Raw genomic sequence first — 14,205 nt, 5'->3', positions numbered from 1 at the left:
CCAAGATCTAGTGATTAAAATCAACATTGTGGAAAAATCCCTTTAAGTTTATCTTTAGTTTTAGATGAAATTTACAAGAAGAAGCCTTCTTTAAAAACCTAAGCGGAAATCTGCTCCGTCTGCTATGTATTATTCCTTTATTTAAATAGGGGCCGTTAAGTATAATTTTATTTGGCAGCTGCTAGACCATCATTGATTATTAGCAAGTCATCATTTCGAGAAGGGGTTCTAAGAAAAGACCACTCCTAGCGAGATGGGATGCAGAATATAGAAGCTTGCTGACGCCTTCCAGATATTCCAAGTGTTTTGGAGAGATGAGAGCAGAGGAGGAGTGATTACCCCCTTTTTTCCTCTGTCGGTCCTTACTACTGTATGCACTTTATAATTCTTCATAAATAAAACACTCCTTACTGTAAAGGTGCACAGTCAGTATATAACCCTGTTTGGGGGGATTTTTATTATTCTAATGAGGGTCATTGAGTTCAAAGGGGTTTGTACTGTTTGTGATTTTATGCTGTTGAACATTTTTATTTAAAAGCATAGATTAAAAAAGAAAAAGCAACTCCCAGATTTGAGCCCAAAAGATTTGCAGAACCTTGGTCTGGCGATCGTATCGGTAGTCCATGGCCGCTGAATCAGAGTCCTGCAAACCTCCTACCTGCCGGCATCTCCGCTGTCTCTTGGTTAGTAGCGCCATGTAATGCGTGCATCACTTTGCAACGGTGATGTTGTGTCGAGTCCACTAACCAGCGGAGGCGTTGGCAGATAAGAGGCGGTTAATATGGCTATATGGACCACCGATGTGACCACTGGACCACCGATGTGGCCACTGGACGCAAGGTACATTCAGACATTGCAGTTGAGGTGCAGTTAAAACCACAACCAATTTTGTTCCATTTTAAAAGGTAACATGTACAGTGAATGACCTGTAAAACCGATAATTGAATGGACTGCCCGCTGCCGTACCCTCGAGAGAGAAAAGACATCCGAAGCCCCTCCTCTGCTGAGTGCATGTGTATGGTGGAGCTGGGGGGACCCTCATTCCCCTGCAGTGATTGAGCCACGTCATATGTATCCATGTAAATTGCAGGAGTTTTTTTTTATCTATTTGATCTTGTTTTTCCTTTTTCCAGGGGAACCTTGTGTTTGTGGTAGGAAAAATGGATGGGACGTTGGTGGTTAGCGGAAGGCGGCACAATGCAGATGACATTGTAGCAACTGCATTAGCCGTGGAATCGATTAAAACCTTGTACAGAGGAAGGTAGGACATACTCTGTTGTCATGTGTTAATGGGGTATAGCGTGTGGAAGTGTAATTTCAGTTTCCTTTGTCTTTGCATTTTGTGATCTTTTTTCACCAATCGCCTTCAGCACTGAACAAAATTGTGTATGTTTTTGACAATAAATGAAGCAAAAAAATCAGTGCCTAAAAGAAGCGGATCTAGGTATAAATTCTCTAGAACCAAATGTAATGACAACTTTATGTCACCTATGGATACAGATATTGGTAATAAGCACATGGAAATGAAATCCCTGTTTATTACATGTTCAGCTTACCCACCCATTGAATAAAACATACTGTGTTTTTGGACTAGAAGACCTACTTTATAGCACTGAAAAATCTGGCCAAAAAAGTGTGTGCAGAGTTTCTTATAATGAAGGAGAACACTGACACCTTGTCCTTCCCGATCACTGAGGATCTGCTGTCTCCCCTCCTACTCGACATTGATCACTTTGATCACTGAAAGGCTGGAGAGGAACCACCAGAACCAGCACTCATACTGCAGGCTTTGAGTAGCTGACGGACCTTTCACGTCATGTGGTCATTGACTTACCTGGGAATGTAGTAATATGTGTTTGTGTGTGTTGATGTAGCAGAGTTGTGTGTATGTAATGTAGCAGAGCGGTGTGAATGAGTGTAGCAAAGTGATGTGTGTATGTAGACAGCAGAGCTGTGTGTGTGCACGCATGTACTGTACATGTAGAGGTACTGTGTATAGTCTGAAGCATATAGTAATGACCTCACTACCCCTTAACTGTGAAATATTAGTATCCCCAACAAACACTATTGCTATTTAGTTTAACTGGCATTCTCATCTCCTAAAGTGATTTATCACTAGAATACGCGATTACTTTATGATCGGTCCCATCCCTATGACCTCCCCCACCCCAACAATCCATCCTGAGAATGAAGAGTCTGTGCCCAATTCCGAGCTACAGCTCCTGAATACACTTTCACTAGCCCCCCGCTGTACACAGGACCTGCAACCATCCCAACCCAAGCAGTTTCCTACTCATCCGGTGGTTCTGAGTGTCTCAGCGCTGTGTGGAGAAAATGGTGAAGTAGCCAGAGTGTGAATTAGGGCTGCCGCCTCTTTATTCTCAGTATTAGTGGGGTCCCAGAGGTGAGCCCCTCATCGATCGTAATGAAGATGGTGCATTTATGTTGTGTTGTATTTGTCAGGATTGCTGTATTCTCAGTGACGGTCTTCTATGATGAACGCATCGTGGTGGTGGCGGAGCAGCGTCCCGATGCCTCCGAGGAGGATTCCTTCCAGTGGATGAGTCGTGTCCTGCAGGTAAAGGGTTACATGGTTCTTATATGGGTCCTTTCCTTTTGATGGCTTAAATGTTTGAGTTTCGGTCTTCTTCTCAAAGTTTAAGAATATGGATCCCTTCAGAGACATTTCTTTTTTCTTTAATATATACATTTTGGACTTACCGTAGTTGTTTTACAAGTGAGTTTTATTATAAATGTTGCCCCATTTGGCTTTTATGGACTCTTTGTTTCCCTGCACATTGCTGGCTGCAGAATATGAGCTCGTCCAGGGGAACATTTGTGGCTCTTTTTCTTGTCTTCTTCTGAGCATCTCTCTCATAGAAGAACTGAGAAAAAGACAAATAAGAGCTGAAACCTCTCCGTCAGAGCAAGCACACTGACAGATTCTTACAGACTCTATACAAAGCAAACGACGCAACATTTTTAATGAAATTCAATTGCAAAAATGACGTTTAATCCCAAATACATGCATTTAGGCCAAGCAAAAAAATATGACCATAAGTGTCCACATCATTTTATTCCAGTAAGGGCTTGTTCACACTCTCTGCATTTTTACAATAGTATAAAAATCTGCGCTTTAGTGTACCAGCAAAGCGAAGAAATCTCTGAAATCTCATGCATACGTTGATACGTTTTTACAAGTCTGCAGGATGTCACATTTTTTCAGCATTTTTGTATCGTTTTTACTCATTGTAGTGCATGGAAACAACTCATCAAAACGCGACGTGACCCATATTTTACACTGTTTTTCCTGCTAACACTCTGGTTATTGATGCAGAAAAGTGTGAGCAATGATTAGGGGTATTTTTCTATTGGATTACTTACTATAAGATTACTAAATACTATATATATATATATATATATATATATCTATATATATATATATATATATATATATATATATATATATATATATAAATATATATCTATATATATATATATATATATATTTAATGTCAAATTCTTATGCCATTTAAATATATATATTTATTGTCAAATTCTTATGCCATTTCCGAATGGTTTTGTCTCTTTCATGCAGGCCATCGATAGTATCCATCAGGTCGGGGTTTACTGCCTCGCTCTTGTTCCTGCAAACTCATTGCCAAAAACGCCTCTTGGAGGAATTCACTTATCTCAAACAAAGCAGCACTTTTTGGAAGGCACCTTACACCCGTGCAATATACTCATGTGTCCTCACACGTGTGTGACCAACCTGCCAAAGCCACGGCAGAAACAGCCCGGTAAATATGAAGAATGTCCTCCTATACACTATGATGTACAGTGATGATATTGTGGTGCCGTGTTGGCCCGCTTATAAACCATGGATACAAGTCCAAGCAGCAAGTGGGCACCATGTTCTTTGGGACAAAGTGTTATTTTGTTTTCTCCTGTAGAACGGCTTTTAGGCCAGTAATTGTCTTATTACAATGTGGGCACCCCTGAAAATGCTCATTGACGTGTGAAACACATTGGTCTCCAGGCTTTGTTTTCCATCCCTATCAGATCTTGATGCTGCTGTATTTTGGGGAACCTCTTACAAGGTTCCAGGAGGCGAGAATCCTCCACCGCACTCGTCTAACGTTCTGTATGTGAGGGCATTGTGCACACGTCTTTATAAACTTACTAAATTCTTTCCTCTACATTGAAGGAGTTGGCCCAGCATCCGTTATGGTCGGTAATCTGGTTGCGGGGAAGAGAATTGCTCAGGCATCGGGTAGAGATCTTGGACAGATAGAAGAAAATGACTTGGTGAAAAAGGTAAAAGATTGGTTGCTGGTTGGAAGAAATTAACACATAGCGACCCTCCTTATTCCATGTCACAGGGTATACAGCCCATCACATATCATATCACGTGTCATTAGAAGTCTTGTCATTTTCACTCTAACCTCTGGACCTTACACTGGAAGTGAACTTCATTTTCTGTGCAAAAAACTTTTCAGCATTCTCATTATCATCACAATATTCCAATGACAAGGAACACCTCTATGTTCAATAGAAAATACAGCACTCAACATTCTCAATAGTCAATGATAAAGGGGTTATCCACTAGTAGGACAACCTCTTCTTCATCTAAATGTTTGGCGCCGATAAAATTAAAAAAGCTTATACTCGTCTTCCACTCTGGCGCCGTTCTAGAGGTGTTTTTCACTCGCGGTCCCAGGACTCTTGTGCGATTGTTATGATACATACAGTACAGACCAAAAGTTTGGACACACCTTCTCATTTAAAGATTTTTCTGTATTTTCATGACTATGAAAATTGTACATTTAGGCGATGTGCACACGTTCAGGATTTCTCACGTTTTTTTCGCATTTTTTCGGCCGTTTTCCACTGGAAAAAACACTTAAAAAACGCATACATAAGCATCCCATCATTTTTCATGCATTCTGCAATTTTTGTGCACATGATGCCTTTTTTTCCACGAAAAAAACGCATCGCGGTAAAAAACGCAGCATGTTCATTAATTTTGCAGATTTTTCGCGTTTTTCCCGCTATTTAATGCATTGGTAAGCTCCGGGAAAAAAAGCGTCAAAAACGCGCAAAAAATGTGTCAGAAACTCGAAAAAACCGCATGCGGATTTCCTGCAGAAAAAGTCCGGTTTTGTTCAGGAAAATTCTGCAGAAAATCCTGACGTGTGCACATAGCCTCACACTGAAGGCATCAAAACTATGAATTAACACATGTGGAATTATATACTTAACAAAAAAGTGTGAAACAACTGAAAATATGTCTTATATTCTACGTTCTTCAAAGTAGCCACCTTTTGCTTTGACGACTGCTTTGCACACTCTTGGCATTCTCTTGATGAGCTTCAAGAGGTAGTTCAGTGATACTTGCCTCTTGGACTGGCACCGTTCCAGTGATTCTTGCCTCTTGGACAGGCTCCGTTCCAGTGATACTCACCTCCTGGAACGGCACCATTCCAGTGATATTTGGCTCATGGACCGGCACCGTTCCAGTGATACTTGCCTCTTGGACTGGCACCGTTCCAGTGATACTTGCCTCTTGGACTGGCACCGTTCCAGTGATACTCGGCTCCTGGACTGGCACCGTTCCAGCGATACTTGCCTCTTGGACGGCACCATTCCAGTGATGTAGGGTTGGTACCTGCCGGCTCTCGCGCATGTTGCAGAGCTCAGGTCTAGAAGTAGAGTGTGAAATACATGTGTAAAACTCCTTTTTGACCTGCTATATTTTGCCGTTAACAGCACCAATATTTGTCAGAAATACTCCAGTGGAGAGCGCAGACCACACCAGAGCACATTCTATTTATACTACTCAACGCAAAGGTATTCCTGAAGCCCTTCTCTTGTGGTTTGGGTTTAGTTTTTGGTATAAAACTGCAAGTCTAATTCTTTGATACTGACCTATAACTCCATTTTTAGGGGACGGCCGTGTGTACCGCTTCCTGTTTACAGCTACATAAGAGAGCCGAGAAAATAGCTGCCACCCTGGTGGAAAAAGGTCACCTAAACGCTGGGGATAACGTGGTACTCCTCTATCCTCCTGGTATGTGTCTAGTCCCATTGCAGGTATCTATTCTGCATACCACATTTGTTCATGGCTTCATGTGGCGGCACAATTTATGTAGTTAACTAGGGCAAGGTTTATTCCCTCGGTCTACAATCACCTTGTTAAAGATGCAGTAAAATGATTCAGGATGAGCCAAGTACCAGTTTGATGGTTCCCCCTGTCTGGGCATTTCTGGCCCCGGGCACGCTTTGTCCAATTTCTTGGTGATCTTGCACTGGGATTATGTTTGTAGATTAGCAGGAATTGTATAACACTGAATACTTCATTAACCCTTCTGTGAAGAACATTGCTGCTTCTTCTTCGAGCTATTCCTGTATTTATCATGAGAAATGACTTTGCTTTCCAGTAATTTTTCTCACCCAACCCATGAGGTGTTATGTTGGCTTTGCTCTTCCTATAGGCTGTCAGCAGATCACACAGGATTTCTGCTTGTAATAAACTACAACTTAAAGGGGTTGTGCAGTAAAAAGAAGTTATCACCATTCCATTGGATAGAGGGGGTCTCACCGCTGAGGCCCCACAGATCTCCAGAACGTGTACATGGTGTTGACCACCGTCCTATTAATTTTTTAAGGGACTGCCAAACATGTAGGATTTTTTTTCAGCCGTCCCCATAGGGCATGAAAGGTGGTGGTCAGTCCTACACAATGCCGCTGCATTATATCCGGGATCACAGTGACCCAATCTGGCAATCCCAAAGATAGGCGATCACATCTTTTCACTAAAACGTCCCTTTAACCCTTCCTTAAAGAGGAACCATCGTTTTAATTTTTAATTACCAGTTTTTAATTATGTGAATAGATTTTTTATTTCTATTAAGATGACCGTTACTCTGATTACTGTGATTCGTAACATTTGTGACAGTGAAGCTCCTGGTCACATGCACGTGCTTCCTCTCTGTTTCATGACTTTCAGGCATTGAGCTGATTGCTGCATTTTATGGCTGTCTATATGCTGGTTGCATTCCCGTTACTGTCCGGCCGCCTCACGCCCAGAACCTCTCGGCCACCTTACCCACAGTCCGGATGATTGTAGATGTAAGTCGCTGGTCACCTAAGTTTCACATGATGAATGTCGGACCCTGTAAGCCTCTCCTTTATTGGTATCCGAGAATTAAGAGATCATTCCAATTACTAAAAGATAGACCTACTCACAGGGTAGATGGTAACTAGGTCGGTGGGTGCCCATCTACTGAGACACCCCCTGATCACCAGTATACGGGACTCCCCTATATTTGGTGGTCTTATAGAGACTGAATGGAAGAGCACATGAGCAGATCATGCTTCATTGAAACACAAGACACAAGTCCCCTCTTCTGGCAATCGGTGGGTTTGTTCAATGTTGGACCACAACTATTCTACTTCTTATCACTTATCCTGTGCACTGGTAACTTGTAACTGGATTCAAGGGGTATTAACATCTCCAAGATCCTATCTCAATGTGTACTAGGTGTAATAATAATAGCAAATACCTCCAATTAGAACTGTAGTGTAGTTCTTCTGATTTGCTATGCAGTTAACCCCATGTACAGGGAATTGCAGTAGCTTAGGTATCCTTGGATACGACCACTAACAACTAACTAATTGTCACTATATGAGTGGCCGTAACCATGTATACCTAATCTACTGCAATGCCCTGCACATGGGGTAAGTGACATAGCTAATCAGAACTACTATGAAAATATTGTAATTGGAGGTATTTGCTAATGTTGTTATTGTCATCACACCTATTAGATAGGTAGATAGGATTTTGGAGATAGGAAAACCCCTTTATCCCCATCTGGACAAGGGCTTTTTCCTTTTTTGCACCTTCATCTTTCCTCCCTTCTAAGAGCCACAGTGTTTTTTTTTTGGTTTTGGTTTTTTTTTTTAGTCGACAGGAGGGTTTGTTGTTTTTCTTTTTCTTTTTTGCTGGGCAGATTTGCAGTCTTGAATAATGCCTGTGGAAAAAAAATCCAAAATTGTGAAGAAAATAAAAATGCAATTTTACCAGTTTTTTGGTTTTTTTTGGAGGGGGGGGGGGGATTGTCTTTACTGTATTCATTAATGGGTTAAAATGATTTCCCGGGTCAGTGCGATTACAATGCCAAACTTTTAGAGATTTTTTTTGTGGGTTTTTTTTTTTTTAAGTGTTAAAAAACATAAATCGGAAATCGCTTGTGTCGCCAATTTCTAAAGCCTGTAGCGGTTACATTTTTATTAGCTGGAGCTCTATGAAGACTTGATTTTTGCATGTTGAGCGGTCATTTTATTTTTACCAATCAGGGATGGATGCGACGCATTGATTGCTTGTTATTGCGTTTCTCTTGCGGTGACCAAAAAAAGTTTCAGGTTTTTTTTTCCCTGTTTACTGATTGGATTAATCAGTTTTCTGTTTTGATAGATCAAGCTTTTATGGATGCTATCATAGCAGATGTTTTTTACTTTTTGATTAATTTTTCTATATTTCTAATGGGAGAAAGAGTGATTTGAATTTTTATATTTCTAAAAACGTTTTTTTTTTCCTTGAACCTATAACAGTCCGATAACTTATGCTATATACTGCAGTATATAGTAAAAATCACAGTCTACTATGAATGCCAGAGACAAGATGGTCTTTCCAAGAATATAATGGCAGATGCGGAGGTCTTCAGCGGGCCCCTTGGCTGGCAGGGCAGCTCTTCGGCACCTCATAATAGGTGTGTAGAACTTGAAATGCTGCTGTCAAGAGATTCACAGCAACATTTAAGGGGTGACCAGGCGCAGTCTTGGCTCTGCTTGCTGTTAGAGGCAGGTGATGGCTGTATAAAACAGCCACGATCTGCCGGCAGTGATGCAGTCTTGGCTCTGCTTGCTGCTGTTAGAGGCAGGTGATGGCTGTATAACACAGCCACGATCTGCCGGCAGTGATACAGTCTTGGCTCTGCTTGCTGCTGTTAGAGGCAGGTGATGGCTGTATAACACAGCCACGATCTGCCGATAGTGATGCAGTCTTGGCTCTGCTTGCTGCTGTTAGAGGCAGGTGATGGCTGTATAACACAGCCACGATCTGCCGGCAGTGATGCAGGCTCAGCACGTCAGTCTCCATCCAACACTGGACCCAACATATGATGTACGGTAATAATATGTCAGGGAAGGGGTTGAGGTCAGGAAAAATAGGAAAATTGTATTTCTGAGGATTGCATTGGGTCATCCTTTGCTTGTCCACCCTTCTCTTATATATTAATATAGTGCCGCCATCTCTAGCGAGGCGCAGTATACACATCCTGGCGTCGCTCCCTGCTTGTTATCTTTACAGTGGATCTTCTGTGTATTTTTGACATTGCAGTATAACATAGCTGTCCTTTTTATTAGGTCAGTAAAACTTCCTGCATTCTCACAACGCAAACCTTATTGAGATTGCTAAAGTCCAAAGAGGCAGCAGCTGCGGTGGATGTGAAAACATGGCCAACCATCATAGACACAGGTGAATATTGACTCTGCTAACGGTACTTTTTGGCAAAATTGTATATGTTAATCTTGCACCAACTTCAGATTTCAGAGATTAAAAAAAAAATCCTCTTTAAAAAAAAAAAAAAATCATGTTAAAACTAAACCATGCCCTTACCTCTTCACACAACCGCAACGCTTAGGGTACTGTCACACTATACGATTTACCAACGATCACGACCAGCGATACGACCTGGCCGTGATCGTTGGTAAGTCGTTGTGTGGTCGCTGGGGAGCTGTCACACAGACAGCTCTCCAGCGACCAACGATGCCGAAGGCCCCGGGTAACCAGGGTAAACATCGGGTTACTAAGTGCAGGGCCGCGCTTAGTAACCCGATGTTTACCGTGGTTACCAGCGTAAAAGTAAAAAAATAAAAAACGTACATACTTACATTCCGGTGTCTGTCCCCCGGCGTTCTGCTTCTCTCCACTGTGTCTGCGCCAGCCGGAAAGCACAGCGGTGACGTCAGACGTCACCGCCGTGCTCGCTTTCCGGCCGGCCGGCGCTCACAGTGCAGAGAAGCAGAACGCCGGGGGACAGACACCGGAATGTGAGTATGTACTGTTTGTTTTTTTTAACTTTTACGCTGGTAACCACGGTAAACATCGGGTTACTAAGCGCGGCCCTGCGCTTAGTAACCCGATGTTTACCCTGGTTACAAGCGAACGCATCGCTGGATCGCTGTCTCACACAACGATCCAGCGATGACAGCAGGAGATCCAGCGACGAAAGAAAGTTCCAAACGATCTGCTACGACGTACGATTCTCAGCAGGGTCCCTGATCGCTGCTGCGTGTCAGACACTGCGATATCGTATGGATATCGCTGGAACGTCACGGATCGTACCGTCGTAGCGACAAAAGTGCCACTGTGTGACAGTACCCTTACTCATTTCTAACTCCATGTGCTTTCTTAGTTGTAGCAGTGAAATACGGCAAGTAAAGGGAGATTTCCTAAAGCAGGCTGTATGCTATGATGCTGTATATTCTCAGACCTGCTGGATCCCTGATGTAGCTCCCAATCCTGCGCTCCTGCTCAGCTGGAGGGCTGTGTACTCGCATGATGCCGCTTAGCGTGCACCTATAAGCTGACTGTTATTACCGCCAATGTCAAGTACATATCGCAGCAGATCGTGACAATGTGATGCTTTGTACACGGGACAGGAAACAAAACCATTCTCCATAGTAAGAATATCTAAAATATGCTGCTAACAAATGCTGCACTCTAGCTGTAACGCTATAGTATGCAAACATGAAATATAGGAAATTGGAATTGAATTACTGCTCTAGTTAAAAGTAAGATACTTAGCGCATAAATTGGCCAATTCATGTGTTCCCAACAGCCATCGACAAGGCGACCTCTCTTTGCTGGGAACCTAACCTAAAATGATACCTCTATTATGTTAGGTTCCCAGCAAGGAAGGTCGCCTTGTCGATGGCTGTTGGGCACACATAAATTGGCCAATTTATTCGCTAAGTATCTTAATTTTAATTTTGTTTTTCCTAGAGCAGCCTGGCATTTCCAATTTCCTATATTCCATGTTTGCATACTATAGTGTTACAGAGTGCAGCTTTAATTTGTTAGTTACACATGGAGGTGGCTCTCTTAGCTTGCACCTGTTCACACCTGGTTTTCTGTTCGGAAGTGACAGTCAGTCTTTGATGTTCATAAAACACCCTTCTCTCTGAATTTTTGCAGTTACAACCAGATCAACAAAAATACAAGCTTAGTATTTAAAGGGGTTGTCCACACCCCTTACTCCCCAGTTAATATTATTTTTATTGCACAGTTTATGAAAAAAATACCGATATTCTCTGTTAACTTGCTTAAAGAAATGGATGAAAATAATTCACTGAAGAGTTATTACAATTCATTGCCTAGTATGCCACCATCTATGGTTCAAAGTGCACATCCACCTACGGAGCCCAGCATATTTTCCTCATAATTTGGGAAAATCTTTCATTTGCTTGGCCACAACCTTCCTTGCTAAACCCCACTCATTTTGCAGAAAGTTGCCGGAGCTGGGGTGCAAAAACTGAAAGTTGCAAAATTTGTTCAGTTTGTGGTGCTTAAAATTGTTTTCCGTCAGATTTCTGGCACAAACTGATGAATCGGGCCATAGAGTGCACAGGAGGGCTTGTAGGAGTAAGAACAGAGAAGTGAAACGCGTGACACTGCTCATGCAACTCTCTCACAATAGTACCGGTGGCGCCAAGAGCGTCTTAGACAAAGAAAAAAACTAAGATATTCTGTGCCGTGAAGTTGTGCAAAGTTTACTATAAAATTTTTATACTTTTGAGACTTCTCATTTGAACTTGATTCATGGGATAAAGTCTTTATAGAATCTTAAATGTGGAAATATTGCAGTAATGACATGGAGTTTATTCGCCTACTCAACCGTATATTAATTTGCACATTTTCTTTGACTTCAGATGATTTGCCCAGAAAGCGATCATTTCAGATATATAAGCCACCTACTCCCGAAATGTTGGCCTACCTCGACTTCAGTGTTAGCACCACTGGCATGCTCACAGGGGTAAAGGTACGTTTAGTGATCTGGTGTTTTGATGTGGAGGCATGTAGATAGTGATATGGGGGGAAAAAAAACATACATTTTACATGAAAACCTGATTTAAACAATGGCTTCTTTTTTGATAGCACATTTCCCTTCAATGACTTTTTCTATGTAGATGTCTTTTAGCCAAAGTTTAATTTCAGCTTTGTGTTCTGCATTATTACCTTACAGCACTGGGTCCCGAGGTTCAGTCTAAGCAAGGGAAACACCTACTTGGACTTTGTGTAATCTGAGCTCGAAGTCTTCATTTCCCCATTCTTCTCCTGTAGCCCAAAGCCATAGGGTGATTTACTTCTCTCAGATTATAAGTGGTCTGTACCTGAGATGGGAAAATTTATGTATTTTTCGGACTAGAAGGCGCACCAGACCATAAGACACACCTAGCTTTTAGAGGAGGAAAATAGAAAAAAAACTGAAGCAAAAAAATTCTTTACTAATATCCCCCATCCTGGTGTATATATGTTCCCAATCCAGGTATACATGTCCCCCTCAACACCATTCTGGTAAATATGGTCCCCCCATCCTGGTATGCATGGCCCTCTAATCCCTATCCTGGTATACATGGCCCCCTCATCCCTATCCTGGTATACATAGCCCCCTCATCACCATGCCGGTAAATATGTTTCCTCCCACTCCCATCCTGGTATGCATGGCCCCCTCATCACCATGCCGGTAAATATGTTCCCCCCGCCACTCCCATCCTGGTATACATGGCCCCCTCATCACCATGCTGGTAAATATGTCCCCCCCACTCCCATCCTGGTATACATGGCCCCCTCATCACCATGCCGGTAAATATGTTCCCCCGCCCCCCCCCCCCCCCAACTCCCATCCTGGTATGCATGGCCCCCTCATCCCTATCCTGGTACACATGGCCCCCTCATATCCATACCGGTAAATATGTTCCCCCCCCCACTCCCATCCTGGTATGCATGGCCCCCTCATCCCTATCCTGGTACACATGGCCCCCTCATATCCATACCGTTAAATATGTTCCCCCCTCCCACTCCCATCCTGGTATACATGGCCCCCTCATCACCATGTTGGTAAATGTTTCCCCCCCCACTCCCATCCTGGTATGCATGGCCCCCTCATCCCTATCCTGGTACACATGGCCCCTCGTCCTAATCCTGGTACGCATGGCCCTCTCATCCCCATCCTGGTAGGCATGCTCCCATAAGAAAAACCATTCTGCTTATTTTTACTGCACTCCCTCGCTGCGTCCTGCTCTGATACCTGTAGCTCTTTATGCTTGTAAGCAGGTTATGTCAGTGACGCCATGTGCGTTTTGCAAGCAGAGGACAGCTGCCAAAATACTCACTGCTCTCCACACCCAGGACTATGAGCGTGTGGAGAAGTCCTCTTCATGCCGCAGCTGGGCGATCATGTGTGCATGCTACTAAAGAGTGAATATTCACTGCTCTCCACTCCCATGCGTGTAGGGAGCAGTGAATATTAATTCTCTAATAGCGGGTACACGTGATCTCCCAATTGCTGTAGAAAGCTGGCGGCTGCGGCGACTGTGCCCACTATTAAAGATCAATGAATAGCCACTGCTCCCCACGCCCATAGTCCCCCTCCCACCTCTCCGTGACTGCATCTGTGAATAGAGATGGGAAGGACTATGGGCGTGGGAAGCAGTGAATATTCATTTTTTTAGCTGCGGGCACTGGTTAGCCGCAGCAGCCTGTTCCTTCCTCCTGTGACCCACTGCTCTGCTGCTGCCGCTCCCCCACCTCCCCACTCACGCAGGTACATCTGGACTATAAGACAATTTCGCCCATTGTCCTCCAAATTTTTGGAGGAAAAAAGTGCGTCTTATATTCCGAAAAATATGGTAGGTTATAAATTCTGGTGGCAATAATTGCAGTTTAGGACACATTGCTGCTATATAAATCTGAGCTTGAAAAGGTATTTGTGATATTACTTTTTCTTCCCTAATACTTACTTTGGGTTTTCATTAAAAAGAAGAAATTCCTAAACTATGAACGAACTTCAGGTAGAAAATGATCTTTCATTTTTCGATAGTTATTCATTCCATATTAAATAGACCAAAATCTTCTACTAT

The 14,205-nt window shown here is 42.8% G+C and overlaps 1 protein-coding gene across 2 annotated transcripts in view; it reads left to right on the top strand.

The window, feature by feature from the left end:
• The window catches only part of DIP2B (disco interacting protein 2 homolog B), a 196,761-nt gene that overhangs the window by 166,288 nt on the left and 16,268 nt on the right, over positions 1 to 14,205 (top strand). For both annotated transcript variants that reach the window (XM_077297861.1, XM_077297862.1), the window contains exons 21-29: positions 1,134 to 1,261; positions 2,464 to 2,578; positions 3,599 to 3,800; positions 4,208 to 4,317; positions 5,770 to 5,850; positions 5,947 to 6,070; positions 7,010 to 7,131; positions 9,427 to 9,538; positions 11,995 to 12,104. In XM_077297861.1, coding sequence (XP_077153976.1) covers positions 1,134 to 1,261; positions 2,464 to 2,578; positions 3,599 to 3,800; positions 4,208 to 4,317; positions 5,770 to 5,850; positions 5,947 to 6,070; positions 7,010 to 7,131; positions 9,427 to 9,538; positions 11,995 to 12,104 — 1,104 coding nt within the window. The remainder of the gene's footprint in view (positions 1 to 1,133; positions 1,262 to 2,463; positions 2,579 to 3,598; positions 3,801 to 4,207; positions 4,318 to 5,769; positions 5,851 to 5,946; positions 6,071 to 7,009; positions 7,132 to 9,426; positions 9,539 to 11,994; positions 12,105 to 14,205) is intronic.

Source organism: Ranitomeya variabilis, chromosome 3 (genome assembly GCF_051348905.1).
Source record: "Ranitomeya variabilis isolate aRanVar5 chromosome 3, aRanVar5.hap1, whole genome shotgun sequence".
In the NCBI taxonomy this organism is placed as follows: Eukaryota; Metazoa; Chordata; class Amphibia; order Anura; family Dendrobatidae; genus Ranitomeya; species Ranitomeya variabilis.
This window is presented reverse-complemented; position numbering and strand designations above follow the sequence as displayed.